At 43.6% G+C, this 27,456-nt stretch overlaps 1 protein-coding gene across 2 annotated transcripts in view; it reads left to right on the top strand.

Annotated features, from left to right (window-relative positions):
- SMYD2 (SET and MYND domain containing 2) overlaps positions 1-27,456 on the top strand; it is a 54,697-nt gene that overhangs the window by 13,837 nt on the left and 13,404 nt on the right. For both annotated transcript variants that reach the window (XM_084828804.1, XM_084828805.1), the window contains exons 3-9: positions 9,620-9,730; positions 12,052-12,112; positions 17,106-17,230; positions 18,095-18,162; positions 18,866-18,968; positions 25,650-25,760; positions 26,609-26,729. In XM_084828804.1, coding sequence (XP_084684930.1) covers positions 9,620-9,730; positions 12,052-12,112; positions 17,106-17,230; positions 18,095-18,162; positions 18,866-18,968; positions 25,650-25,760; positions 26,609-26,729 — 700 coding nt within the window. The remainder of the gene's footprint in view (positions 1-9,619; positions 9,731-12,051; positions 12,113-17,105; positions 17,231-18,094; positions 18,163-18,865; positions 18,969-25,649; positions 25,761-26,608; positions 26,730-27,456) is intronic.

The raw sequence follows: 27,456 nt of genomic DNA, 5'->3' as shown, positions 1-27,456 counted from the left end.
TGACATATTTTTCACAGCAAGCTTTGTCACCTCTTCCCACACTAGAACTGTCCTTTGAGTAGAAAAGACACATTTGACAAAACAGTTTCCAGACGCATAGAGTCTGTTGTAACAAAGGCAATGAAGAGTCTTGTGGCATCTTAAAGACCAACAAATTTATTATGGCATAGACTTTTGTGAACATCTGATGAAGCAGGCTCTGGGTTGCAAAAGCTTATGCCATAACAGTTTGTTAATCTTTAATGTAATGTAAGACCCTTTGTGGTATTAACTAAAGAAAAACGTTCAAGTTAATTTATTGGAACCATTCAGGAATCATGGTTTAATATAAGCCCTAGTCAGTTGCTAAACAAATCACCTACAACCCCTAATTTGTTTAGCTGGCATGTTTAACAAACTGGAGGTTATTTTAAAACCATTGTCAAGGGCTCTTTGGAGGCCTCTCTCAGTCTAATCCAGTAGCCAAGCCCAGACACAGACAAAGGGATTCCTTTCAAAGCTTTATTCTTCTTGTATAACTTAACAACTCTACCGTTTGCAACTAGATCTGAGCAGCACAGTACCTATGCCCTAAGTTGGAACAGTTGGTCCCCGTTTGAAAGGGAATTACTGGCAGACCCCTGAACTTAAGGACTAGGGAGAGTCCCTCCCCTTTTTCCTTGGATCCTCTGGGCACAGCCGTTGTTTGCGCGCTAACCGGGCACTACGCTTCCTTTCTTCGCCCTCCATTTGGCGCCGCTCTCGGCGTCGCGCGTCCACCAAGTCTATCCGCGCTCTGTCACTCCCAGGACTGCTATCTAAGCTAGGAATGCCGGTGGGAGTAATCTCCGTCAGCTGTTGGCCCTGGGAAAGAGGAGCGTGCTCCTCTTCCAGGAGCGACTGCTCTTCCTCAGAATCAGAACTACTCTGGGATTCTATGGGCTCAGTGTCCACCCTGACAACCATGATTCCTGGTTTGCATGTAACAACAAGACAGGAATGGGCTAAAGCAAAATAGAATCCTGGTTTATTTCTTCTCTGAGGGGGTGAGAGGGTCGGGAGAAGCACTTGAGCTCCAGGTTGTGTACATCGTGTTACACTATGATTTAGGGCGCAATCCTATGCATGTTTAGACAGAAAAAAGTCCATCCAGGCTGGGGAATGCTGGGAGTTCTAGGACCTTTTACTGTCTAAACATGCATGGGATTGCACCCTTAGCTGATGTGCAAACATAGTGACTGTGTGATTTTTTTCAACTGCTTCTGTCACGTTTATCAATTGGCAGCTGCTGTTTTCTGCAAGCTTTTAGATGGTTTTTTTTATTGTATTTGTATTTTTGGTATTTGTATAGGCTTCCTTGAATGTTATTTTTGAGGAAAGGCAGTTTTCCTAAATTAATAAGGTAGCTCTTTGGATCATGGCCTAGATCTTCAATAATAATAAGAGTGATTGACTGCCCTGAATGCCCTGGTTAGCCAGCTATACAGTAGTTCAAGGTAAGTCCTTCCTATAGTGCTTGTAAGGCTGCTGTAACAAAACAATCTTCCGAGAAAGAAGACTCTTCTCCCAGGATCTCTGGGCATTTAAAAGTTGCAGGAAAATTAAGATTTAAATTCAGTCTCAAGATGTGCAATTATATAATGATTTTGTAAAGGCTTTCCTTGAGATCATCCTGTGCAATGTAATGCTTCATTCAGTAGGTTTTAAGAGTTTTGATCTTTATAGTTTGAACACACCAGTATTGAGCTATCTTTTTCATCACTCTCTATGAAATGCTGAGGGCTTTTTTGCTCCTTGGTTGGCAGAATACTTCTCTTCAGTGTTTGAGGGATCCTTCCAAAGCACTTGTGTGAAATATAGGAATATTGCCAGAGCCAAATTGTTTTTCAAAGTTACCTTCAAGCATGATGGTCTTTAGAATCTAGTCTCTGCTGACTACGAGCTGCACAGACAATCTGTATCGCATCTTCATCTTTGTCGTCTTCAAAGACATGTGATTTTTTTTTTAGTGGTTCAGCAATTCTGTCTTGAAGCTGAGAAGGACATTGGTGCCTTGATATTGAACTTGTAGGACTGCGTTGTATAGCAAATGTTTCTCTTTTAGGCCTCCATGGAAAGGAACACTTCTTGCTTTGGTTTTCTTCACACCAAACAGATAAAAACTAGATCTGAATTTAGAGGTCTCCCTGACTATCCCCTTAACTTATGATTACTTATGATTTCTTACCTCTAGTTGAATAAGAAGCCCAGATCAAATAAAAATATACTACAGACTTAAGAGTACGATGCTATTTTTTCCCCAAATTGGCAACTTGATATTCTTGTATTCTGTCTTAAGCGAACCAATTTTATAGGTACAGCCAGGGTCATCACCAGATTCAAAGAAATCTTATCTGATAAATTGTTTCATTTTAATCCATTGTTTGTGCACCACCTTGATGGCTGTTTAGCAAATAAGGTGCTATATAAATGTTGGTAACATTACCTGTGCATCTCCATTTCCTCTGTTCTTCTCCCTTGCTTTGTTTTCTCCTTCCTTTTGAGATTGTATTGTAAGCTCCTCTGAGCATGGGCCTGTCTTCTTACTTTATGTTTCTCTTCCAGATCATAATAGAGGTTGCAGCTAGTTCCTTCTCAAAGATGGTTTGGGTTGACCCTTACTTGGGCATGGGGTGGAGATGATGGGATGCCTACAAAGAAACACTATGCTGTTGTCTTTGCAACCAGTTTCTTGGTTTCTTCCATGGTGGTCTTAGTAGTAGAATGTTTGATAATCCATTCACAATTGGCTTCAGAAAAGTGGTTAACAGCCAATTGTGTTTAGATAATTTGCATGACAATTGAACTAAAATAGTAATAATAAATTTAGAGTCAAAGAGCATTAGATAGAAGCCCCTCTCCTTTTTTCCTATGTCAGAAACTGCCTATTAACAGCACTATAGACAAGCATTTTTGAGAGGGCGCATTGTACAAGTGTAGAAATGCTAAGTCTCAGCTATGTGAGCTGTTTCTACTGTAAAATACATCTATTCAATCTTGCATATGTGGAGGTCAGCTAATTATAGTGGATGTAGTCCTGTACTTGTCTCCCCTCCCCCCTTTTGGTGGTTGAAAAAGCTCTGAAAACAAAAAAAAATTGGAAGACTTCCGCCTTTAATTTCCAGCTGTTTCATGCTTCCAATAATATACCTGTTAACTTCCTCAAGAGGCCATCTTGATGAATAATGTGGGTAGTTTTTTCTTTTTTTCTTTTTTAAGCAAAATAGAAATATTCAGAAGAGATAATAGAATCATTCGGTGAATGTAATTCTTGGAATTGTCATTCAACAAAATTACTGTCTCTCTGTTTAGCAAATAAAAAGCTCCCAAAGTATGGCTCACCTCATTTATTTTGAAATAAATGTTCAAGTAAATAATCCTATTTGGAAGCCTTGTAATATTGCTAAGCACTGCACAGAAGTTTTAAAAAGACAGGCATGCTGGGTTGGTTTCACAGTGTGAAGTGTCAAGAAAAAGCAACTGTGACCATGAGAGAGGTAACAATCCTACCTTTCAATTCCATTGCGTGTGTCTAATCCTCATGGCTTCAAAGATATTTAAGGGAAAGGCCATGGCTCAGTGGGTAGAGCACCTGCTTTGCATCGTCAGTGGCCTTTCTCCTTGAGCCCCTGCCAAAGGAAGTGAGGCGGGTGGCTACTAGGAGGAGGGCTTTTTCTGCTGTGGCACCCCGGCTCTGGAATGAGCTCCCTAGTGAGGTTCGCCTGGCGCCTATATTGTATTCCTTTCGGCGCCAGGTGAAGACCTTTTTATTTTCCCAGGCATTTTAGCATTTTAGCTTTCTAAATTTTTAGCTTTGCTGTTTTAAATCTGTATTTTAAACTCCTGCACTGCTGCTAGGTTTTATTGTGGTTGTATTGCTATATTGTGGTTTTAATGTTCTATATATTTTAAATTGTTTTATTGTGTGCTGTTTGGTTTTAATTTTTGTGAACCGCCCAGAGAGCTTCGGCTATTGGGCGGTATAGAAATTAAATAAATAAATAAATAAATAAATAAATAAATTTGCGCGCGGAAGGTCCTAGGTTTGATCCCCAGCATCTCCAGGAAGGGCTGGAAATATTCCTGCCTGAAACCCTGGACAGCCACTGCCAATCAGTGTCAACAGTGCTGGGCTAGATGGGCCAATGGTCTGACTCGGTATAAGGCAGTTCCCTATGTTCCTATCTACTCAACATTATTCTGAAATATTGATCAGTCAGAATAAGCAGATACATAATCAGAAACATCCACAGTTCTGCTTTTTATACTATATTAAGGGTTGATTGATTTTTTAAAAAAACGTCACAAATAACAAACATGTAGAACCAAGGACATCATGTTGCCCAACTGTAGTTTGGCATCAACTAGATTTTTTAAAATGATATAAAATTATTGGTGGATTTTTTAAAAAGCGTATTTTACTTTTTATTTCTTCCAACTTTTGGAGGGCAAGGCTTTTGCCCATGACTCCATGTGGGCCAGAGGCGCAGAACTTCTTTCAGACTGAGGGCTAAATTCCATTTTGGAGAAGTTCTCAGGGACCACATTCCAGTGGTGGGTGTGGCCAAAACTGAAAGGGGGGGGGCCAACAATACCAACGTATTTTACCTTAAAGCTCTAAGTGCCAGTATCTGAGCATTTCTAAGTGCCAGTAACTGAGCATGTCTAACTGCCAGTCACTAAGGAGAGGCATTTCAACCTTTCAGAATGGGGGGAAAGCTGCACAAAAGCTGGGAAATACTTGGTGGTTGGGGGAAAGGGAGCGTGGCCATTTGGGGAACCCCAGAGGGTGGATTGGGACCCCAGGCCTGATGTTCTACACCCCTGATGTAGGTTTTCCTGGAATGCTTGGGATGGCTTTGAGGCCTTCGATGGGAGAGTCTCTCCCCCAGCCTCCTTTTAAGTATCAGTTACTTTTTCTGTACTGAGAATCCTATAGGCTTCTTTCCAGCATATCCATAGCAGCTCTGCTGATGGGAGCCATTTTGAAGAATTCAGTAGAGGAAGATCATGTTTCCACTTTGATTTTTGAAAAGCAGATGTCCTAGCAAACTTTCTTTCCAGTCATTTTCTGATTCTATCTTTAAATCAGAGAGAAATATTGTCTACGTAGTCCTCCCCCCGCCCCCGAGTCTACAGTATCATTAATACAGCACTAGGGAGTTGGCTAGAACAATGCTGCCTGCTACCCATCAAACGGCTCAGAGAAATAGTGGAAAAGAATGTTAAACGCGATCCTGCTGTGATCACTAAAACGACCTCTGTCAGAGTGTTTCCATGCCAGGTATTACTCAGACGCTGCTCCCCTATTCCTGCAATGTTCCTGGCTTTTATCTTGTTTTGCACAATTCAGCCATATCTTGTCCCTTACTAGTTCACATAACTCAGTTGGATTTTGCCTGAGGAAATTTTTTAATTAACTATGCTTAAAGAATAAAAGGGTCAGGACAGAATGGTGGAAGGACATATTGGCATTGTCAATTTTGCATCTTTCTTAACTGGGGTCTCCCCCCCCCCCCGGCACTATGAAGAGAATCTATATGTTACATTTTTAAATTTATTTTCTACTTCTCATATACTTAAAAGTTAGCTGTTCAATGAGGAATCCTAGCTATTATTTGGCAACTCTGTCTGGTCAATGTTCTCTCTCACACACACATGCACAGATATTGTGGATGTAAAATAAAGCCCTTTTGGTTAAATTTCAGTAGATTGTTTCAGCTTTATTTAATCTCTTATGATTGCTTATTTGGCAAATATAAGTGGAGATAGCTGGGAAATATCTTCTGGAGATTCAGTTTTTTTGATGATCACTGCCCATTACTCGCTTTGTAATTTGCACTGATCACACTTGTTCCATGCAATCAGTGGTGATTATCACTACTTTGGTTTCTGTTAAGTGTTAGCATCTTTTGATTCTAGCATTTCTGATTCTTGTGAGAATTTTCAGACCAGAGCTTGGTTTTTCTACAGCTGTATATCAATTTTATGCTAGACTTGAAAGGAAACTTACAGGGCAAATCTCTCAGTTTGCAACTGCCAACTTTAGGGTGATTGTTCCATTGAAAATTGCTTGGAGTTGATAATTCCCATTACTTCAAATAATTCCCCCCTCCACACACATATTTTGTCTGTCCATAATTACTGCTGACAGTCCAGTGCACAAGGACACTATCAACTGTGGCCTTTACCTCTGACACGTAACATGATATTAGGACAGGGAATTAATGACTTGGTTTGCATGTCATAAGAGCCTCGTGTGGCACAGAGTGGTAGGCGGCAGTATTGCAACCGAAACTCTCCCCATGACCTGAGTTCAATCCCAGCGGAAGCCGGGTCTCGGGTAGCTGACTCAGATCGACTCAGCCTTCCATCCTTCCGAGGTCGATAAAATGAATACCCAGCTTGCTGGGGGAAAGGTAGTCACGACTGGGGAAGGCAATGGCAAACCACCCCGCTATAGTCTGCCATGAAAACGCCAGCATAAGCGGCATCCCTCTAGGGGTCAGTAATGACCCGGTGCTTGCACAGGAGGAACCTTTCCTTTCCTTTCCTTTCCTTTCCTTTCCTTTCCTTTCCTTTCCTTGCATGTCATGGCGGCAATTCCTGGGTTGTTTAACGCAGGAATTGCAGGGTAAGTGGACCATGTGAGCTGCATGCTCATTATTTCCCAACAATTGCCCATGGTTTGTTGTTGAGTTAACTCTGAGTTATTTAACTTGTAAACAATCCAGAGTTCCCAGGTTTGCACATTATGAAACAGCTGAAGAACGAGGGTCTTCCTTGGTTGTTAATTAATAGCAGAAACGATGGACACACAGTTCACACACTCCACTTGTCCCCACAATTCTTGGGCTAAACAACCCAGGAATTGCAGCTGTGACATGCGAACCAAGTTAATACAGTCGCTACTCAGAGCCTCTGTAAAGGCTCTTTTGCCTGCAGAATGCCAACTTTCAGGTTCATGTGCAGTTCTTGGCCTCTGTTGGTACGGCCAAATGCCATCCATTTTTTGTAATATCCTTTATGTTTAAAGTAGAATATGCCAATCGTTGTGCTAGAGCAATATCTCAAGACAATATGATAGAGCAGCACTGCAGGGAACCTACTATAATGCCAGCACATTATAGTACATAATGCCAGCATAAGTGTTTGCAACCAGGGAGCTGCTTTGGTTTATTCTGCCTACTCTTTCTGGGAGAAATCTGTAAAGGTCTTAATCCAAGTGTTCTACCCAGCTAGGGACAACTTAGATAACTCAACCTAACCATGTGTCAGGGTGGACACTGAGGCCATAGAATCCCAGAGTAGTTCTGATGCTGAGAAAGAGCAATCGCTCCTTCAGGAGAGGAGCGTGCTCCTTTTTTCCCAGGACCAACAGCTGACGGAGATTCCTCCCACCCACATTCCTAGTTTAGAAAGCAGTCCAGGGAGTGACTCAGCACAGATAGCAGACTGGGGGGGATGCGCGGCGCAGACTCAGAGAGCGGTGCCAAATGGTTCGCGCTCAAAGAACGGTTGTGCCCAGAAGATCTAAGGGAAAAGGGGAGGGATTCTCCCGAGTCCTTATATTCAGGGGTCTGCCAGTAATTGCCCTTCAAACGGGGACCAACTGTTCTAACTTAGGGCATAGGGATGCTGCTGCTCAGATCTAGTTGCTACCTGTAGAGCTGTTAAGTTATAAAAGAAGAATAAAGCTTTGAAAAGAATCCCTTTGTCTGTGTCTGGACTTGGCTACTGGATTAGACTGAGAGCCATTCCAAGGAGCCCCTGACACCATGGTTGTTCAGCCCACAGATACATGTTCTTAGGTATCGTTTATTTCAAAAGGATGAACCTATGTACACAGTTGCTGAGAAACATGGGCGGGAGGGTGCTGTTGCACTCATGTCCTGCTGGTGGGTTTCCCATGGGCGGCTGGTTGGCCACTGTGTGAACAGAATGCTGGAGTACATGGACCTTTGGGCTGATCCGGCAGGGCTCTTCTTATGTCTTATGATATAGGAAGCTGCCTTATACATAGTCAGACCATTGTCCACCTAGCGCTGTACTGTCTGTCACTTATTGTTTGGTGGCTTCTCGGCTTTTGTGTAGTTTTTTCCCCATTCCAAAAGGTTGAAATGCCTCTCCTACAGCTTAGTTCCTGGCAGCAAGGGCTTGAAGCTAAAATAGGCTGCTATTTTTTTAACCTTTTCTCCCTGCCCTCTTTGCCTTTGGCCACACCTACCACTGGAATGCAGCCCCTTAGAGTTTCCCCAAAATGGAGTTTGGCCTTCAGGCTGAAAGAGGTTCAGCACCCCGGCCTACACTGAGTGGTAGCAGCTGTCCAGGGTTCCAGGCAGGGTTCTTTCTGAGTCATACCTGGAGAAGCCAGGGGTTGAACCTGGGATCTTTTGCATGCAGAACATTTGCTCTGCTGTTGAGTGGCATCTCCTCCCCATATCAGGTCCCTGACCTGGCTCATGTGACTAAGGGATGAGCTGCAGATGTGGAAAAGTTCAGTCTGGTTTCCTCATTCAGAATAAAAAGCACCAGGGCTGGGGTCTCCGGTGTAGTGCCGTAGTCATTAATGTGCCCACAGACACCTCTCATGATGTTTGCCAGGCTCCCTGCCCTTCCTGATTTTTATTTTATTTTATTTATTATTATTTATTTAAATTAAACCTTTTTTTAAAAAAGTGGGAGGCTGGCGTGCTGCAAGGTGAAGTGTTGCCCTCTAGCACCATCCCTGTTTGGGTTCAAAAGAGTGCTTTTCTGTTTTGGAGCTCAGACCTCTGCCTTCTGCTTAGGTTCTTGGGCATGTTACTTTTCTCTTCATCTCACCAATTTGCCTTCTGGGAAATGAGTGTCTCGTGACCAGCCATCCACACCATGGCAGTCATTTTATGAGCAGGCAGGCCTCCCATGGCAGCCATTTTGTGGGAGTGCCCATGAACACTCCCTCAGGATCTCAGATGCGGCCACTGACCCAAAACATTTGGGGACCCCTGCACTAGGGTATTTAGAGTTCTCACTGAATATTTTGTCACAAGTTTCTATCTGAAGGGCCTTAATTGTTGCGGGGAGGGGCGGATCAGGAAGTGGAAGCAAAGGCTGGGATGGATGGGGGAGAGGGAGAGAAGAGAGAACATATCAGAGTCTATGCGCTATAGCAAGGGATTTGCAGGAAGGTACACTCTATGAACAAAGGACCAGTTCGAATACAGACTGCTTCTGACCTGACCAGATCCTATGCCAAGTGACAGCCAAGATGGCAGCACTGCTTTTGGTCTGCAGCCTTGCAACTGGTCTGGTTCTTGACAACTACCCAGCTCTTCCAAAATCTGGTGCTGACCACACCGGTCCTCCTTCAATTAAGATAGATGCTACATTCTTTTAAATGCTACCATATCTTGTCAGTGCATGTCAAAATCAGCCTCAGAAAATAGCTCTTTTATCCTCAGATTTGTCCCATGTTTAGTTTACTTTTAGCAAGGGTCATCTTACCGTTTTAAAGGAAACACATTTCGTTTGACCTCCAGGTTTCGTTGGGGCATGTGGCATCCTCTTCTCATTTACAAAATGCAAATCCACAGTTTCTCCCCTCTGTTTAACCTTCCAGAAACAGGACTGGCCACTGCACAAGCTGGAATGTTCTGCCATGTGCGTGTTTGGACAGAACTGGAATCCCTCAGAGACAGTGAGACTCACTGCAAGGATTCTGGCCAAACAGGTGAGCGGGATCCAAAGATTTCAGTCAGATTTCTGCTTTTGTTTTTGTTTTAGGGTGGAAAAGGAAAAGCCAGGAAAGAGATCAAGTCCTACAGAACCATTTTTTGCAAAATTTATTTCTCAGTATCTTGTTTGTGTATATTGGCAGTTGCTCTGGTAATGAATAGCATAACCTGTGTTTTGCTGTAGCATATCTGCTTAAGAACCTTGACCTGCTATGCCCTTGAACAGCCTCTGTCCTTTCTGTCTGCTAAGCTGCCTCCTGTTGTCCTCCATTACATTTCTCGACCAAAACTTGCTTCTCGCACAGCCATTTGAATCATTGTAGTCTCACTTTTTCTGCCCTGCTTCCTTAGCATAAGCAGTTCAAGTTGCTACTTCCACTGCAGAACATGAAGGTGAACCCTAGGATCAGGAACACCAGGAGAACTGTACAGTCTTCACTTTCAGAGGCTCGCTGTGGCCATGTTTGAGAATCCCTGATTCAGATCAGGGATCAGTTTTCAGTCTGTTGTGGTTAGATCCTCCCACAATCCAGTCGTCTGGGGGCTAGTGGTCCCTTTTCATGTGACATCGCATATGCACATGCCTCTGAGCAGCTTGGCCAGAGAGTCAAGTTCCCCAGGCAGAAGAACTTGCAAGATGCTCCTCTCACTGGGGAAGAAGGCTTCTGTGGCAACATCTCATTTCCAGGTGGGAGGGGCACCTGCCAGGTAAGAAGTGGCACCTTGTCCTTTAAACTGAACATATAGGGATGATGGAAGAGGATGAAGCTGGAGGATGGGTGGGGGTGGATGCAGCCCATAGCTCACTGTATGGCTTTCTCTGCTTTAGATCAGTAGAAGTGAAAAGTGTTATAATGAATTGACAAAGTTATCACTAGAAAGGAAAATGGCCTCTTAACCTTGGAAAAAGAAGCAACAAGAATAAACCCAATAAGCTTAGCACTAATTTTTTTACTGGGTGATGTTGAATTATCCCACCTATCATATTTTATTTATTACAATATTTTATATATGTAGTTCTATCCTACTTTACAAACTAAACTTTCAGTGACACTTTCAAAGTTATATATAGCCATGTATGTGCCAAGCCCTAATTCAAGGTGGTTTACACAAAGATAAAACAACAACAAACATATCAGCCAAAAGCATACCAAAAATGTTCCTGAAGAAGCTGGGTATTTTTTATTTACCCCACTTCTAAATGATGATAGTGATGGGTGTACCCAGGATGACTAAAGCAGGAGTTCCTAAAAGCTGGGGCTGCAACACAGAGAACTCTGAGGAAAGACACTTCCTGGGGGTGGGGTGGCAGTGGAGACAGAGAGGAGCATAAAAGTTCCCTGCAGATATAAGAAACCTGGAGGCTTATTTCAATGTGACATTTGGATTGGTGAGAAGTGTACCCCGGATTTCTTTATTTTTGCAGGGAAACAAAGTGGAATCGGCAAGTTTCAAGGTCATTGTGTTGTATTGCTCCAACTTCTTTTCCTCTGCAGTAAAAAAAAAAATATTAACCCCCCTGAACAATGGCCTTTGAAGAAAATATGTACATTTTAGAACTGCTTATGTGACAAGGGTGACCCAGATGCAGGAGAGAGAGAGAGAGAGAGAGAGAGGACTCTGTAGGCCTGCTGGGATGGTAGCCTGCCTGATCCCCTGTGCTTCTTTCCCTTCTTTCTTTCTTCCTTTTTTAAAATTAAAGTACAGTCTAGTGGTGATCCACAAACAAAATTAGATGTTTAATGATGAAAAGTCATTGGAATAAATTTGTGCTTTTATAGCTTGCAGGGAAGTGGGAGGGAGCTCTACATGGCATATGAAAGCTAAATATGCAAACCAGAGTCCCTGAACCTCAGCTGTTGGGCCACCTGCAAACCCGTATTTAATGGCCAAGCTTACAAAGAAGTGGCCTTAGGCCAATGCTGGAGTGTTGCTTTTGAACTCTGTCAACATTGAGATTATTCACTTTCCTCAAAGGCAAAGTCTGCCTACTAACTGCTTGCTACTGTCAGTGGCTTTCTGGGAGTCTGCAGCTAAAGCAAGTGACAATTTAAAAAAATTGTTCCATGTGCATGTGTAAATTTGGATACAAGTTCTGTGACTGTTGGCTAGTTAATTTGTTGTATGGTGACAGCAGATTTAAACTCAAGAGTGCCATTCATTAACTCATCTGAAGTCTTTATAGGGCAGGGATATTGGAGAAGACAATTGTGCAAAAACCAATGAAATAGCTGGAGGATTTTTTTGACGTTGTCCTTTTTTCCTTCCTTCCTTCCTTCCTTCCTTCCTTCCTTCCTTCCTTTTTCACCATTACCAGAAAACACACTCAGAAAGGACTGAGTCAGAAAAACTCCTCTCTGTAAAAGAGTTTGAATCCCGTAAGTAGAAATCAGTTGTTTTCCACAGGCTGTTTAGAAACTTCTTAATAACTTTTCAACATAATCTACCTTTTTTTTTGGTGTGCTGTGGGTTGCTATGATATCCACCTGTGGAAAGGGAGTGGATGGAAGCTGACTTTTCTGCCCCTTCTTCTCTCCACCAGCCCTCAAGCTCTTGGTAAAGCTCCCTCAGGGGTTGGGAGGCCCTGCTGAGTGGTGTGGGCTGTGGCGTGTGTGTGTGTGTGGGGGGGCTGGGGGGGTGATCACAGAAAATTGGCACCCTCTGTGAGTGGAACACAAGGTGCCTCTGCCCAGTTTTCTGTAATATCCCACTTTCCTCTCAACCTCCTGCACCACAACCTGCTCCACTCAGCAGGGCCTCCCAAACTTTGAGGGAGCATTTTCAGGGTGCCCTGGGGGCAGGTAGGGAGAGGAGGGGTGAGAAAGTTGGTTTCCGCCCAGCCCCTTCTGTGGACAGATATCTGGATCCAGCCCTGTGTGTGTAGTAGGAAGAAATCAGGGGATGTTGCTGGTTTTGCAATGATGCTATTGTCTCCCTTAACTTTGGGAAAGGTAGGATTAAAATTCTGGCCCATTAATTATATTGTTTCCGTCCGTCAAACAGCTTTCCTGGCAACTAGGGTGACTTTTGTGGATTCTGATATTGTAAAATTTAAAACAGCCAGCATTATTACCAGGGGGCATGAAGTCAGAGATGGTGCCGTTGCTTGATAGTGACAGTGTCTTTGGGGCTAATTGCAGGCCCCTCTGGTGTTGAATTGCGTGTCTGTCACTGCCAGTCAAATCTGACATGTCCTTTGTGATTTCCACATCCCGAGGGCTCTAAAAGTGAATTAAGGAAGGAGAGAAGGCCATTGCTTGGTGCGAGTGTGTGTGTGTGTGTGTGTGTGTGTGTGTGTGAGTGAGTGAGAGAGAGAGAGAGAGAGAGAGAGAAAGAAAGAAAGAGAGAACTTATTTTTCCCCATCAAGGCAGAGTTAGAAACTGAGCAACTGTTAAGAAGATGAAGGAAGCTAGAATTGTCAGCACCACAGAAATGTGGTCTTGCGCTCTTGCTTGGTGCTGATAATAGTGAAACAAGTTACCACAATAAAACAGGGTGCCCAGCGGAGAATTATAAGTGCTATTCAGCCATTCTGTTGGTGAACAGGCAACGTGAGGAGAAAAGGGCTATAGGGCCATGGCTTCAGCCCACCCCAGTCGTCACACAGCTTGTGCTGGCTTTCCTCGTGTTCTAGTGTCTTCCAACACATCTGGAGGGCACCAGGTTGTGGAAGGCAGTTTTTCTGGGGGGGTGATTTGATGCTGAATTGGGGAGCAGAAGCAGGTAGGGGGGACATTCTTCCAATGACATGTGCTGCATTCACAAGGGGAAATCCAGGGGGCCTGCTGTGAAGTCAGACACTACTGGCCATGTACATTGGGGCAGGCAGACTTCAGGCTTTTCAGATCTACTTTGTTGTTTTTCTACTGGAACCCCAAGTTTAACTAAACCGAGCCAGGTGCAAAAGATGTACACCTAGAATTAAGGTGGCCCTGAGCACATTCTGAGCCTAGGAATTTGTTTTCAATACAGAACTGGACTTCGCTCACAGTCCCTTTTACATAAAAAGCCCTTCCTGATTACCCCAGGTTCACTTCATTCCAGAAGCCTAATTTAAGTGGAGAAAATCATTTAATTCTTGCTATTGTTAAACAAGTGGGGGGTCAGAAATCCTTGCTCACCTCCTGGAAATCACCCAGAAATCCTGATCTACCTTCAGCCCCCCCGCCCCCAATGTACATGGTGCTGTTTATATTCTAGTCCTTGCCTTTAAATTTCCCTCCAGAAAGAGGATGGGCTCTTTCTGGAGGGAAGAACGTAGGCTGCAGTCCATTGTTCGGACCATTAGCCAGTTTCTGATGGACCACCCAGTGCTTGCTGGGATTCTTGCAAGGAATGCTGGATTAGGTAAACCCCAGGACCAACAAGAGAATTCTTCCATTCTTAAGCAGAAGTTCATACTCGGGATCACTTGACATAGAGCAACCTTCCCCAGCCTTGTGCCCTCCAGATGTTTTGGACTACAACTCTCACCAGCCCCAGCCAGCATAGTCAAGCATGATGGGAGTTGTTCAAAACATCTGGAGGGCACCAGGCTGGGGAAGGCTAACATAGAGAGTCGTACACGACTGTGTCCATCTGCCAGTGGGATGGATACTGCTGACAAATGGATTCCCCTTTCCCTCTGCAGGTTTCCCCCCCCCCATGCCTCCAAATATGCTCTGGAGGATTTGGGAACCCTTTGGAGCAGGTCTGGGGTGGCAGAGAGGGTGCAGAGGGAAAGAGAGGAAGGGGAAGTCCCATTGTGCAAGCAGATGCCCAGATTTTTTGTGTTAAGAGATGCTGAGCATTCACTTGGACTACACAGACTGTGGTTTTATTTTATGTGAAGAAAAAAGTAAAGCACAGAAGACTGAATCCAGGCCATCTAAAATATCCAGAAATGGATATGCAGTTACTATTTTTTTTGGAATGGCCTTGCTGGTCATTCTAAAACAAAAGTACCCTGATGGCAGACCTTCTCTGTAGCGGCACCCACCCTCTGGAAAACCCTCCCTCGTGCAGTTCGGGAGGCAGAAAATAGAAACGCCTCCTAAAAGCACACCTGTTCACCCAGGCTTTCCCTGGGCTGTAAGTAAATCAATTATGGTGCTCCATTTTACTGCTTCTGGAATTGTTTTTATTGTAGATGGAAGTGTTTTTAATGCTGTGTTTTTAATGCTGTGTTTTTAATATTGCATTTTTAAATATTAAATGCATTTTAATATTTATTGTGAACCACTGGGAGATTTCATTATATTCAGCAGTATACAAATGTCACAAATAAATAAATAAATAAATTTCCCTCAATTTAGGAATGGCATTTATTGTTGCATGTTGTGCTGTGTGAGGTTCAACCCTATTTGTGCATAAATTCAGCAATAAAGTGTGTGTGTGGGGGGCGCAGCTGAACTACTAAAAAAATTTACTTTGATGAGATGATATAAAACAGTTATAAGCTGTCAAGATCCCAAAGGGAAAGAGTGAACCTTTGGGGCAATGTTAATACATGTTTTTCTTGTGAGTATAGGCTGCGTCTTGCCTTTCGTGAACAGTGTTCACTCGCTTAGTGTTATAACGTTGATGGTACCTATTTGAAAACAAAGATAATTCATTTTAATTTACCATTAATCAGTGGCGTGGTGACAAATTCATGAAGAGACAAGCTAATGTGTTTTATAAGCAAATGGAAATGGCCTTGGTCGCTTTGGTGGATGATATGAGGAGGGCTTTGGATAGGGGTGAATGCTCCTTCCTTGTTCTCGACCTCTCAGCGGCTTTTGATACCGTTGACCACGGTATCCTCCTGGACTGCCTGGAGGGGTTGGGCATTGGAGACACCATATTCCTGTCCTTCCTCTCCGGCAGGTACCAGTGGGTAGCACTGGGGGAGGAGGTTTCAGACCTGTGGCCGCTCACATGTGGGGTGCCACAGGGTTCCATCCTCTCCCTGATGCTAACTATCTTCATATCTATGTGAAGCCACTGAGGGCTATGATCAGGAAGTTTGGGGTGTGGTGTCATCAATATGCAGATGACATGCAGCTCTACCTCTCTTTCAAATCTTCACCAAGGTTGGCCGTGGAATCTCTGTCTAAATGTCTGGAGATGGTGAGTGGCTGGATGGGGCGGAATAAGCTGAACCCTGACAAGACTGAGGTACTTCTGGTAGGAGACAAGAAGAGGTTGGGGGATGTTGATCTGGTGTTGAATGGGGTACGGCTACCCTTGAAAGACCAGGTCCACAGCCTGGGGGTCATTTTAGACTCCCAGCTGTCCATGGAGGCTCAGATGTCAGCCGTGAGCTGGACAGCTTTGTACCAACTCTATCTGATATGGCGGCTGTGCCCCTACCTTCCTGACCATCTGCTCCCATTGGTAGTACATGCCCTGGTCTCCTCTCGTCTAGACTACTGTAATGCGCTTTACGTGGGGTTACCCTTGAAGACGGTTTGGAAGCTGCAGCTGGTACAGAATGTGGTGGCTCACCTCATTAAAGGCAGCCGGTGGCATGATCACATCACTCCAGTGCTGATGGAGTTGCACTGGTTACCAGTTGTTTTCCAGGCCAAATTCAAGGTGTTGGTTTTGACCTTTAAAACCCTATGTGGTTCCAGCCCAGCCTATCTCAAGGAGCACCTCCAGCAACATCAGACAGGCTGCTTAACGAGATCAGCCTCGGATGGCCTTCTCTCTGTCCCATCAGCCAGGACAGCTAGGCTGCTGAGGACAAGGGAGAAGGCCTTCTCTGTGGTGGCCCCCACTCTGTGGAACTCTCTCCCTAGGGAACTCTGCCATGCCCCCTCTTTAATGAGCTTCTGCCACGCACTGAAAACTTGGTTATTCAGGCAGGCATTTGGGGTGGGTTAAGGTATTTTTCATGCACCTCGGTGTTCAGTCATGCCGGCCGCATGACCACGGAAGCGTCTTCAGACAGCGCTGGCTCTTCGGCTTAGAAATGGAGATGAGCACCACCCGCTAGAGTTGGACACGACTGGTTGGGGACACCTTTACCTTTTTTTTAGAGTATTTTTAAATAATGTTTTGATGTATAATTTTGCTGTTTTAAATTGTACATCGCCCAGAGCGGCTGGGTGACTGGACAGATGGGCAATTAAGAAATTAATAAATAAGTACATACATACATACATAAATGGTATTGTCCATCTTAAAGGCAAAATTTCCCATATAACAGATGAGCAGACATCTACTTGTGGTTAGATGCTTGCTGGCATTCATTTTCACAAAATGTGACACCCACTGTAGTTTAAATAAGAGTACTCATGCCTGATTTTCTTTCTTAGAGGACCTCCTATCTTGAAGTTGACCTCACTGTAGTTAACAAGCAAAGCAGTCCTTGGAATGAAAAAAGGATTTCTTTTCCTTTGCAGATCTCGATAAGCTCGATAATGAAAAGAAGGAGCTGATTCAAAATGACATCTCTGCTCTCCATCACTTTTATTCAAAGCACATAGAATACCCCGACAATGCAGCTCTTGTGGTCCTTTTTGGTCAAGTAAGATGGATGAAATAAAAAACGGGTTTGCTTGGTTCTAGAGGGTGGCTTTGTTTCCAGAGGTTGCACCACACCCACATTGTATCTTGGAAGCATTCTAGTGGTTCTGGAAATAGAAGCCTTGGCAACCACATTAATGCTCGTCACACATTATGGGTTGCATCCAATGGGTTGAATCCAACGTTAGTCTAATTCAAGTCTCGTTCTTTTCAATGTGTGTACTCGAAGTAGGACTAACATAGGGTACAACCCTATGTTTTTGATTGTACACCCCAAAACGCAAAGTGCGAATGTGACAAATAGTTACTTTTATTCTTCCCTATTGAATATAGCCAAGTTCCCAGACCTTAGGCTAAATGGGGCTGATTTCCTTTTGAATTAATTCTATAGCAATGTGATATTTGTTATTTCTTAAACTCCTAGAAAGGCCAAGTGTACGCAGTATAAATCTTGCAGGAAATATTTACTGAAATTGAGCTGGGCCTTTTTCTGTCCTAGTCCCCATCTTTTATCATCATTTCAGCTTCCAAGTCTTAGGGTTTTTTTAACCTCCACCCTACAAGGATGTCCTATACAGCTGCCTTTCTCACCCCATCCCCATCCCCCAGCTTTCTGGATGTGAGTACTGTCTGTTGTGCCTCAGCTCGGCTGCCCGATACTTAATCTTTCATTACAAAATTAGATTGTAAATAAACTCTGACCTCCCTTCTTGTAAAGCTAGTAGCTCAGCAGCAAGACTTGATTAAGAAGAAGCAAAGTTCTAATCAGATTAATCAGTATGGTGCAGACGAGTAGGGTCACTTACCGCGCAGTGCTAAACAGTCCAGGGGATTGTGTTTTTATCCCTCTTTCCCTTTCTCATAGGTTAACTGCAATGGCTTCACAATTGAAGATGAAGAGCTTTCGCACTTGGGGTCAGCAATATTCCCTGAGTAAGCGTTTTAGATGGAGCATATTCCCCCCAAACAAATAATTTCTCTGATGTATTTCCAACAACCAATGTACAAAAAGCAGTGGAGGCTGGTGGCTCCAATGTCCATGGGGAGGTGAATCCGCTCTTGGTTTTAGTCAGAACCAGTCAGAACTCTAAAGGAGCTATCCAAGGAGCATCTTGGCTAAGGGTGCAATCATGTGCATGTTTAGACAGAGAAAAGTCCTACATCTCCCAGCATTCTCGAGCCAGCCATGCTTACAGGACTTTTTTCTGCCTAAACACGCATTGTGCCCTGAAGTGCTTAACCACGGCAGCATTGTATGCTCCATTTTCTGGAATCTCCACTTGTGGAGGGAAATTCTATAAGCTGAGAGGATTTATTGTCTTATTTCTACACACACACACACACACACACACAGAGGGAGGGAGGGAGGGGGAGAGAGAGAGAGAGAGAGAGGACTTTTTCCAATGTAGAAAAATACCTTAAAACATTTCGACAAATCTGAGACATGTTCATGCCTCAGAAAGTTTCTCTTGATCTTGGTAATCCCCATACAATAGTAATAATGTGCCATATTTCATCAAAAAACATTACATGCTGCTTATCAAAGCAAGTCTTGTAGCTGGTAGGCTTTTTGCCTTTGCTTGTGGTGTTAATGCTGCTGCTCATGGAACAACAAATGCCCTCCTGTTTTTGACAGCGTGGCACTTATGAACCACAGTTGTTGCCCCAACGTGATTGTTACCTACAAAGGGACAGTGGCTGAAGTCAGAGCTGTTCAGGAGATAGAAGCTGGAGATGAGGTAACTATATACGCAGTGGATATATGCTCGAAACAGCTTGCATTTTGTATGAATGCAGTTCTTACTAGGGCTGTGCTGAAACCCCACTTGCCCTTTTGCAGCCTCTCTGTTTGCCTGCGAAAGAGGCAGTCATTTTTCTGCCTCTTTTGTTGGGTTGCTGAGAATTTCAGAGAAACTCCGTGCTTACTGTCTGTAAGGAGGTGGCCAAGGGGTGTGTGCCCTTTCTTTTACCATTTCCCTCCAAGTTCTGTCCTTACAGCCTCTCCGGCTTCTTTGAAAGACCCCATAGAGGCCTTTGGCAAGGCGTCCTCCTTTGGGGCTTTCCAGTGTGGCTGCCTGCTGAGTGCCTGAAAGCTGAGCAAAGAGCTGTGGTTATTTTTCGTATTACTTTCCTTCTTTCAACAAAGCAAAACCAAAAATGCCTCTCTCAGCTTTCAGGCACTGAGTAGGCAGCAGCACAGGGAAGCCCGAAGCAAGGAAGTCTTGGCTAAGTCCTCCAGGGGGCTTTCTGAGAAGCTGAAGCAGCCAGAGAAGCTGCACGGACAGAATGGGGGTGGGTAGAAATGGTAAAAGAAAAAGAGCATCCCCACTCCCCTCAACCACCTCCTTACAGTAAGGTGAGCCCCAAAGCCTGCACCCTGAGAAATTTCTCCAAAATTCTCACCCCTTCCCACAAATGTTTGGGTGTAATTTCTTTTCACCCCTCCCCCCAACAAATGGTCGAAAATAAACAGATTGAAAAATTCGTCAGATTGCTAGTAACTATATATGCAATGGCTATGAGCTCAAAATAGCTTGCATTTTGTTTGAATGCAGTTCTTAGTGAATGTCCAAACACTGTGTGCCTGCAAGTGCTTCTGGCACATGTCTTCCTCCACTCCTGTCCCTTGGACCACATTTCAGTTTTCCTCCCAGTTTTAACCTACAGTTAAAGGGTGTTGATTTTAAACTGTGGAAAGCAGTTTAAAGCCATTTGTTTTGAACTTTGAGATGGTTGATTCTCTTTTTTCTGTTGTTGTTAAAATTAGGAGAAAGGAAATAATGTCTGTGAACTCAGTGTATGATATACAACTAAGATAAGAACTAGAGAATAATAATAATAAGCATTTGTTGTGTAAGGGGAGCCAAAGGTAGATATCTTACAAGATATTTTAGTGTATGTGTATTGTTGTTGTGTTTCTGTTTCTGTTATTGTTGTGTTGTGTTTTTCTTTTTTTAAAAATAAAATAAAATTATTATATCAAAAAAAAGGAGAAGCAATACAAGAGTGGCAATCAAGCCCTCCGGACTGCAGCCATGTGCCTCCCTGCTCAGCAGGGATCCTGCTCAGGGGCTTTTTGCAGCAACTGAGTCCTGTTTTACCCCTGCTGCATTTCCCAATAAGTAACTTCAGTTCTACATCTAAGCCATCCTTCCCCAACTTGGTGCCTGGCGGCTTCATTGGTGCCCAGCGACAACTCCCATCATCCTCATGGTGGCCAGGAATGAAGGATGTTGCGATCCAGAGAAGCTGGAGGGCACCAAGTTGGGGCACCAGCCATGGCTCAGGGTAATTTACTAGGAATAAGACAGACGTGTATTGCGGAGCAGCTGCAGCCCACCCTTTACACTATAGGGGAACAGCTGGAAACTATCCTAAGGGCAGCGGTGGCTGGTGGCTTTGATCTCCCTTGTTTGGGAGTTTGAAAATCCACATACATAGATATCATTTTTCTCTATTTCTTGTACAAATTCTATAAAAGGTTTCCAATCTAACATAAATTTAGTTGTTGACCCTTCTTTAATTATAATAGTAAGTTTTGCCATCTCTGCCAGTTACATCATTTTCATGATCCACTCGCTCACAGTTGGTATTGTTTCACTCTTCCACTTTTGTGCATACAATAACCTTGCAGCCGTTGTCATGTAGAGAAAGAGGGTTCCCCCCTTCTCTTTTACATATTTATATGTTGTTGTTGTTCAGTCGTGTCCGACTCTTCGTGACCCCATGGACCATAGCACACCAGGCATTCCTGTCCTGCCCTCTCTCCCGGAGTGTCCTCAAGTCCATATTCATTGCATCGGTGATGCTATCTAGCCATCTCATCCTCTGCCGTCCCCTTCTCCATTTGCCTTCAATCTTTCCCAGCATCAGGGTCTTTTCCAGGGAGTTTTCTCTTCGCATTAGGTGGCCCAAAGATTTGAGCTTCAGCTTCAGTATCTGTCCTTCCAATGAGCAGTCAGGGTTGATTTCCTTTAGGATTGACTGATTTGACCTCCTTGCAGTCCAGGGGACTTGTAAGAGTCTTCCCCAGCACCATAGTTCGAAAGCATCGATTCTTCAGCGCTCAGCCTTCCTTATAGTCTAGCTCTCACAGCCATACGTTGCTACTGGGAAAACCATAGCTTTGATTAGACGGACCTTTGTCGGCAAGGAGATGTCTCTGCTTCTTACTATGCTGTCTAGGTTTGCCATAGCTTTCCTCCCAAGGAGCAAGCGTCTTTTAATTTCATGGCTACAGTCACTGTCTGCGGTGATCTTGGAGCCCAAGAAAATACAATCTGTCACTGCTTCTGTTTCTTCCCCTTCTATATGCCAGGAAGTGATGGGGCCAGATGCCATGATCTTAGTTTTTTTAATGTTGAATTTCAAACCGGCTTTTGCACTCTCCACTTTCACCCTCAACAAGAGGCTCTTTAGATCCTCTTCGCTTTCTGCCATTAGGGTGGTATCGTCTGCCTATCTGAGGTTGTTGATAATTCTCCCAGCAATCTTAATTCCGACCTGTGATTCATCCAACCCGGCATTTCTCATGATGTACTCTGCATATAAATTAAATAAGCAGGGCGACAATATGCAGCCTTGTTGTACTCCTTTCCCAATTTTGAACCAATCGGTTGTTCTATGTCTGGTTCTTACTGTTGCTTCTTGATCCTCGTACAGGTTTCTCAGGAGACAGGTAAGGTGGTCTGGTACTCCCATCACTTTAAGAATTTGCCACAGTTTGTTGTGATCCACACAATCAAAGGCTTTAGCATAGTCAATGAAGCAGAAATAGACGCTTTTCTGGAATTCTCTTGCTTTCTCCATGATGCAGCGAATGTTGGCGATTTGATCTCTAGTTCCTCTGCCTCTTCGGAACCCAGCTTGTACTTCCGGTAGTTTTCGGTTCACATACTGCTGAAGCCTAGCTTGTAGGATTTTGAGCATCACCTTGCTGGCATGTGAAATGAGCACAATTGTATGGTAGTTTGAACACTCTTTGGCATTGCCCTACTTTCGAATTAGAATGTAAACTGACCTTTTCCAGTCTTGTGGCCATTGTTGAGTGTTCCAAATTTGTTGGCATATTGAGTGCAGCACTTTAACAGCATCATCTTTTAGGATCTTAAATAGCTCAGCTGGAATACTGTAATCTCTGCTAGCTTTGTTGTTAGTAATGCTTCCTAAGGCCCACTTGACTTCACTCTCGAGGATGTCCGGCTCAAGTTCAGTGACTGCAGTATCATGGCTATCAGGAACATTAAGATCTCTCCTGTATAGTTCTTCTGTGTATTCTTTCCACCTCTTCTTAATCTCATCTGCTTCTGTAAGGCCCTGCCTTTTTTGTCCTTTATCATGCCCATCTTTGCACAAAACGTTCCCTTGAGATCTCCGATTTTCTTGAAGAGATCTCTAGTCTTTCCCATTCTATTGATTTCTTCGATTTCTTTGCATTGTTCATTTAAGAAGGCCTTCTTGTCTCTCCTTGCTATTCTCTGGAACTCTGCATTCAGTTGGGTATATCTTCCCCTTTCTCCCTTGCTTTTCGCTTCCCTTCTTTCCTCAGCTACTTGTAAAGCCTCCTCAGACAGCCACTTTGCTTTCTTGCATTTCTTTTTCTTTGGGATAGATTGAGTTGCTGCCTCCTGAACAATGTTACGGACCTCCATCCATAGTTCCTCAGGCACTAAGTCTATCAGGTCTAATCCCTTAAATCTATTCGTCACCTCCACTGTATATTCATACGGGATATGATTTAGGTCATACCTGAATGGGGCTTTAGTTCTATAGTAGTCTTTAATATTCTTTGAGCTAAAGACTGTATTCGTTTCCAAAATGTTTTAGCCTTTTACAAGTCCGCCATAAATGATAAAACATTCCCTCTTGGTCTTCACATTTTCAACATATTCCAGAAACACCTTTATACATCTTAAACAATTTAAAAGGTGACATATACCATCTATACATCATCTTATAAAAATTCTCTTTAAGACTTGTACATAAATTTTAAATCTTTTCCCCACATACTTTCCCACTCTTCTATTGATATTTTATGACCAACATTTTGTGCCCATTTTATCATACAGTCCTGTCTCGCTTTTCCAAATATCTGCACATCGCCGCAGGTGCCCACAGGTAGAGAATGAGAGGAACAAATGTGACAGCAGATCAATAAACGAGACAGATGGCAAAGATGTTCGGCCCTCTCATCCCTTGCAGCTCTCAGAGCCACAGCTGCTTTGTGCCTGCAAGGTTGCGTTGTTGGATTGCGCTCGGTTTGTGCGCATGCTTTGGTCGCGATGCCAAACTGGCAAACCCCCAAGAGAAATCTGCTATGTTTCGGTTAATGTATTTGCACATGCGCTTTGTGGCCCTGGCCTAGCAGGGGCGGAACACAAGGGGAAGCAGTTCTCTGCGCATAGTTTGCTCCCACAAGAGGCACAAAATCCCCTGCTTCCAACAGCCATGCAGAGGCCGTCCTCACTTCTCGTTATGCAGAACTGAGTGTTTTCAGGTCCCCCCCTCCAACCCTTCTCCATCCTTATCTGAAGGCATCACCTATCTCGACGGCGTTCCAGATTTGTTGTGGGATTATTTAGGAAAATGGGGATGTTCCCCTGGAATGCCTTATACTCGGTCATTTATATGTGTTATGTAAATAAATAAGTAAGTAAGTAAGAAAGAACAACAGGGCCATACAAAAGCCTTGTTAATAAGTTGGTAGAATCATGTTTCTGAAGCTCCTGGAAAGGGTTCTGTGCCATTTAACTTGAGCAACACATTTATCTTCAGTGGCATGGGCTGTGTCTCCACCTTCTGGTTTAACATGGTTACTACATGAGTTCTAATTGGGTGTAGAGTGTGTGTGTGTGAGTGTGTGTGTTTAAACTGGCTCCCATATTTTATGCCTGGAGAAAAGCAACTGAGATGCACTCACCATAGAATAAAAATAAGCAACTGCAAACTAACAACAGCTTGCTGTGGGCATGTTGAGAGAAGGTGAAGGATATAAAAACAGGAGCAGACTAAGTGAAACGCTTCAATTCCTGGTGGATCAGATATGCATTAGGTGAGAAATTTAAAAGGAGGGTTAACTCCTCTTCCCTCCCCATGCCTTTTTCCTTCTGTATCGTGTCTTTGAGAGTGTGAGCCTGTCTCGTGTCCTTTAATAACTGGACAGCACTTAGAGAATTTTAGGCACTTTATAAGTTAATGATAACAACGACAACATCTTCTCTAAGCATTGGAACTTGCCATCATATTTTATATTGAGAAGAAAATGAATACAAAAAAAGTCTTTGTGTGTGTTTTGGGGCTGTGGTTTCTTTTCCTTTTTCTTTTTGTGTGTGTCTAGACAAGATATTTTGCTTGGTGAAATAAGTACAGCTGCAACGAGCTTGAAATGAACGTGTCTCTGTTGCTATGCAATTTGTGTTTAGACGTCTAACAAAATTCACCACTTTTGCCATAATATCTGTTAATAGAAATATTATTTTATAAGACTGTACAACTAAAGTACAATATAACAGATCTGCCCCAAAAGTAAAGATCTCTTTTTATATTGTGCTATTGTATGGACCCAGGTTCACAAGGGTTGGAATAGCCCTTAGTTTTATACTGTGAAGCCCTCTGACACAGCAGAGGGCGAGGGAGACAGGTGTATATTATTCTGTCCTTCAGCCTACTGATCTCCCATGGCTTGACTCCATGTTAAAGGAACTTAACTAGTGCCGTATCTCCCTGGGATTTAGCCCAGAAACCTGCTAGTGGTGATGCTTTGAGCTCTTTTGAGGGACGTGCACAGTAACTTTGTCTCATCACTGAGTAACTGCATCTGGTTTGTGCATATTTGGTCCCAGGTGGAATATCGCAGCTACTTATATGTGGGACTGAGCTTTGGCACCTCAGATGTATATTGATGTATCAGCTGCATTAATAAGCCAAAAAAGTCTGGGTTAAAAAAAAAATACAGTGAAAACTGTGCTCATGCACCCTGTTCCCCTTTGCAGGCACGGGTAGACAAACCAGGAAAAGCCAGTTTCACGTGATATCCAAACCTGGGGTTATGGTTTATTGCACCCAAATAAACCAGGATTTGTAAGACAACAACAAACCCTGGTTTAAAGCTGGCTTACAAATCCTGGCTTGTTTGGTTGCAATAAACCATAATCCTAGGTTTGGATGTCTCATTACACTATACTCTTCCTGGTTTGTTTACCCACATATCTGAAGGGAGGCGTGAATGAGCTGTGTACACCAGCATGCCAGTCATTCATATCATGGTTTATTAGGCCAGAACGTTTGGCTTGTCATCATTACATGCGATGCAGCCACTGCATAGCTATTCCATATGCATAGGTCAGTAGATGTGTTATGTATAAGATAGAGTATATCGAGATCTATGTGCTGTTATAAAGTGATCATTCTTTCTTCTCTAGATTTTTACCAGTTACATTGACCTGTTGTATCCCACAGAAGATAGGAATGACCGATTAAAAGATTCCTATTTCTTTAACTGTGATTGCAAAGAGTGCATTACTAAAGAAAAGGTAATTATATTTAATAGCCTAGTCACAAGCTTTATTGTTTGGACTGATAGCTTGACTGCGAAGATGCAATACTTTTCTTATCTCATTGTCATCCTCTTTATCATCATTTATCATCTAATATGTTTTATAGTTCCTGTAATATCTGATGCCTCAAAACAGACTTGTGGCATAACATATCTCTTATTTCTAATTCCCATTTGTGCAACAGAGTCTCAGAGAATGACTTATTCCAGGTTAACCATTAGGGCTTTTGCCGAGGTAAGATTTGAATCTAGGTTAAAATCTCATCTCACGTCATATTCCTGGGCTACCTCCTTATTATCATTTTGCTGTAGCACTCATTTATTTTTCTGGAGAGGGAAGGCATCTTGTTTCATTGCCCCCCACCACCACCATCACCAGTGGCAAAAGCAGGGCACAATTCTGGGTGAAATGGTCAAGAGCATAAGGGTAGCATAAAGGTCCCAAGACATTTGGGGATTTATGAATCAAAACTAGCACCCTGAATAGTCTCTGCAAGACAATAGGAAGCCAGTGCAGATGCCAGAGCTCTGCCCTCCCATCTTCCTAGTAAGCGACTTCTAGTAGACTGTACTTTCATCTTCCAGTCAAAGTCTAGGAGAAGAATGGAGTTACATTTTAATTTAATTTTAAAGTCTCGTTCATCTACCAATGCTCTCCAGATGTGTTGGAGGGCACTAGGTTGGGAAAGACTCCTCTACCTGCTTATGCCTCAAACAAAGGCCTCTATTTTATTTATATGAGCGATTGTCAGGTTCTTTGTGGATCTGTTTTTTGTCTTTGCATTGGAGTAGGCCCTTGTAACTCTCTTATAACTCTTCCCTCAGGACAAAGATAAACTGGAAATCCGCAAGCTGAATGAGCCTCCATCGGCAGAAGCTGTGCGAGATATGATCAAATATGCCAGAAATGTTATTGAAGAGTTCAGGAGGGCCAAACACTACAAATATATCCTTTGGTGTTCTCTTTCATATCTCTGTCTCTGTAAAGCTGAACTTTAGAGTCAATTTAGCGGCCTCATCGTTGAGGCATGTCCAAAAATGAAGTTCCAAAAGCATAAAGAGTGCTGTTTTCAGCAGTCTCTTATTAATTTCTTCCGTCGTGTTTTGTTTCTCAAGACAGATTTCCCCCTCCCCCCACCCCACAACAAATGTGGTTATTTGTGACTGGATAGTGGGGTTGGGGGAAAACAAAGTAGAAAATAATTTGCAAGTGATTCAGTATGTAAACATTTTGGGCTGATGAATCAAGACAGGAAGATGAGGCTGCAAAGCCCTTTAGGGCGCAGTCCTATGCAGATAGGTGGCCGCCTCCGAACTTGGAGGTGACCGCCTATCCAGTGCAGGGCAGGAGAAGCACAGATGGGATTGTTCCCTCCATGCTTCTCCTGCCCTGCATTTTTGGCTAGATAGCCGATTTCGGCTGTCTAGCCATGGGAGGGCAGAGCAGGGGAGGAGGCTGCCATATGACACATAGGATGTGTTGTACAGGCATTCCCACCCTCCCCGCCATGGAACGCCCCCCAGGAATGCCCCATTTTGGCTGCTCTGCGCTCCTCTTGTGAGCGTAGAGCACAGGGCTTTTCCGTGCTGCCTGCGAGGCAGCACAGAAGTGGGGGGAGGTCGGTTCTCCGGGAACCGACCTCGAAGTGCGGGCTTCGAGGCTGGTTCCCAGA

The sequence above is a fragment of the Heloderma suspectum genome, chromosome 1 (assembly GCF_057233095.1).
Source record: "Heloderma suspectum isolate Gila_16-S chromosome 1, 16-S_ref, whole genome shotgun sequence".
Taxonomy (NCBI): domain Eukaryota; kingdom Metazoa; phylum Chordata; class Lepidosauria; order Squamata; family Helodermatidae; genus Heloderma; species Heloderma suspectum.
Note: the sequence above shows the minus strand (reverse complement) of the source record. Positions and strands in the feature narration are given on the sequence as shown.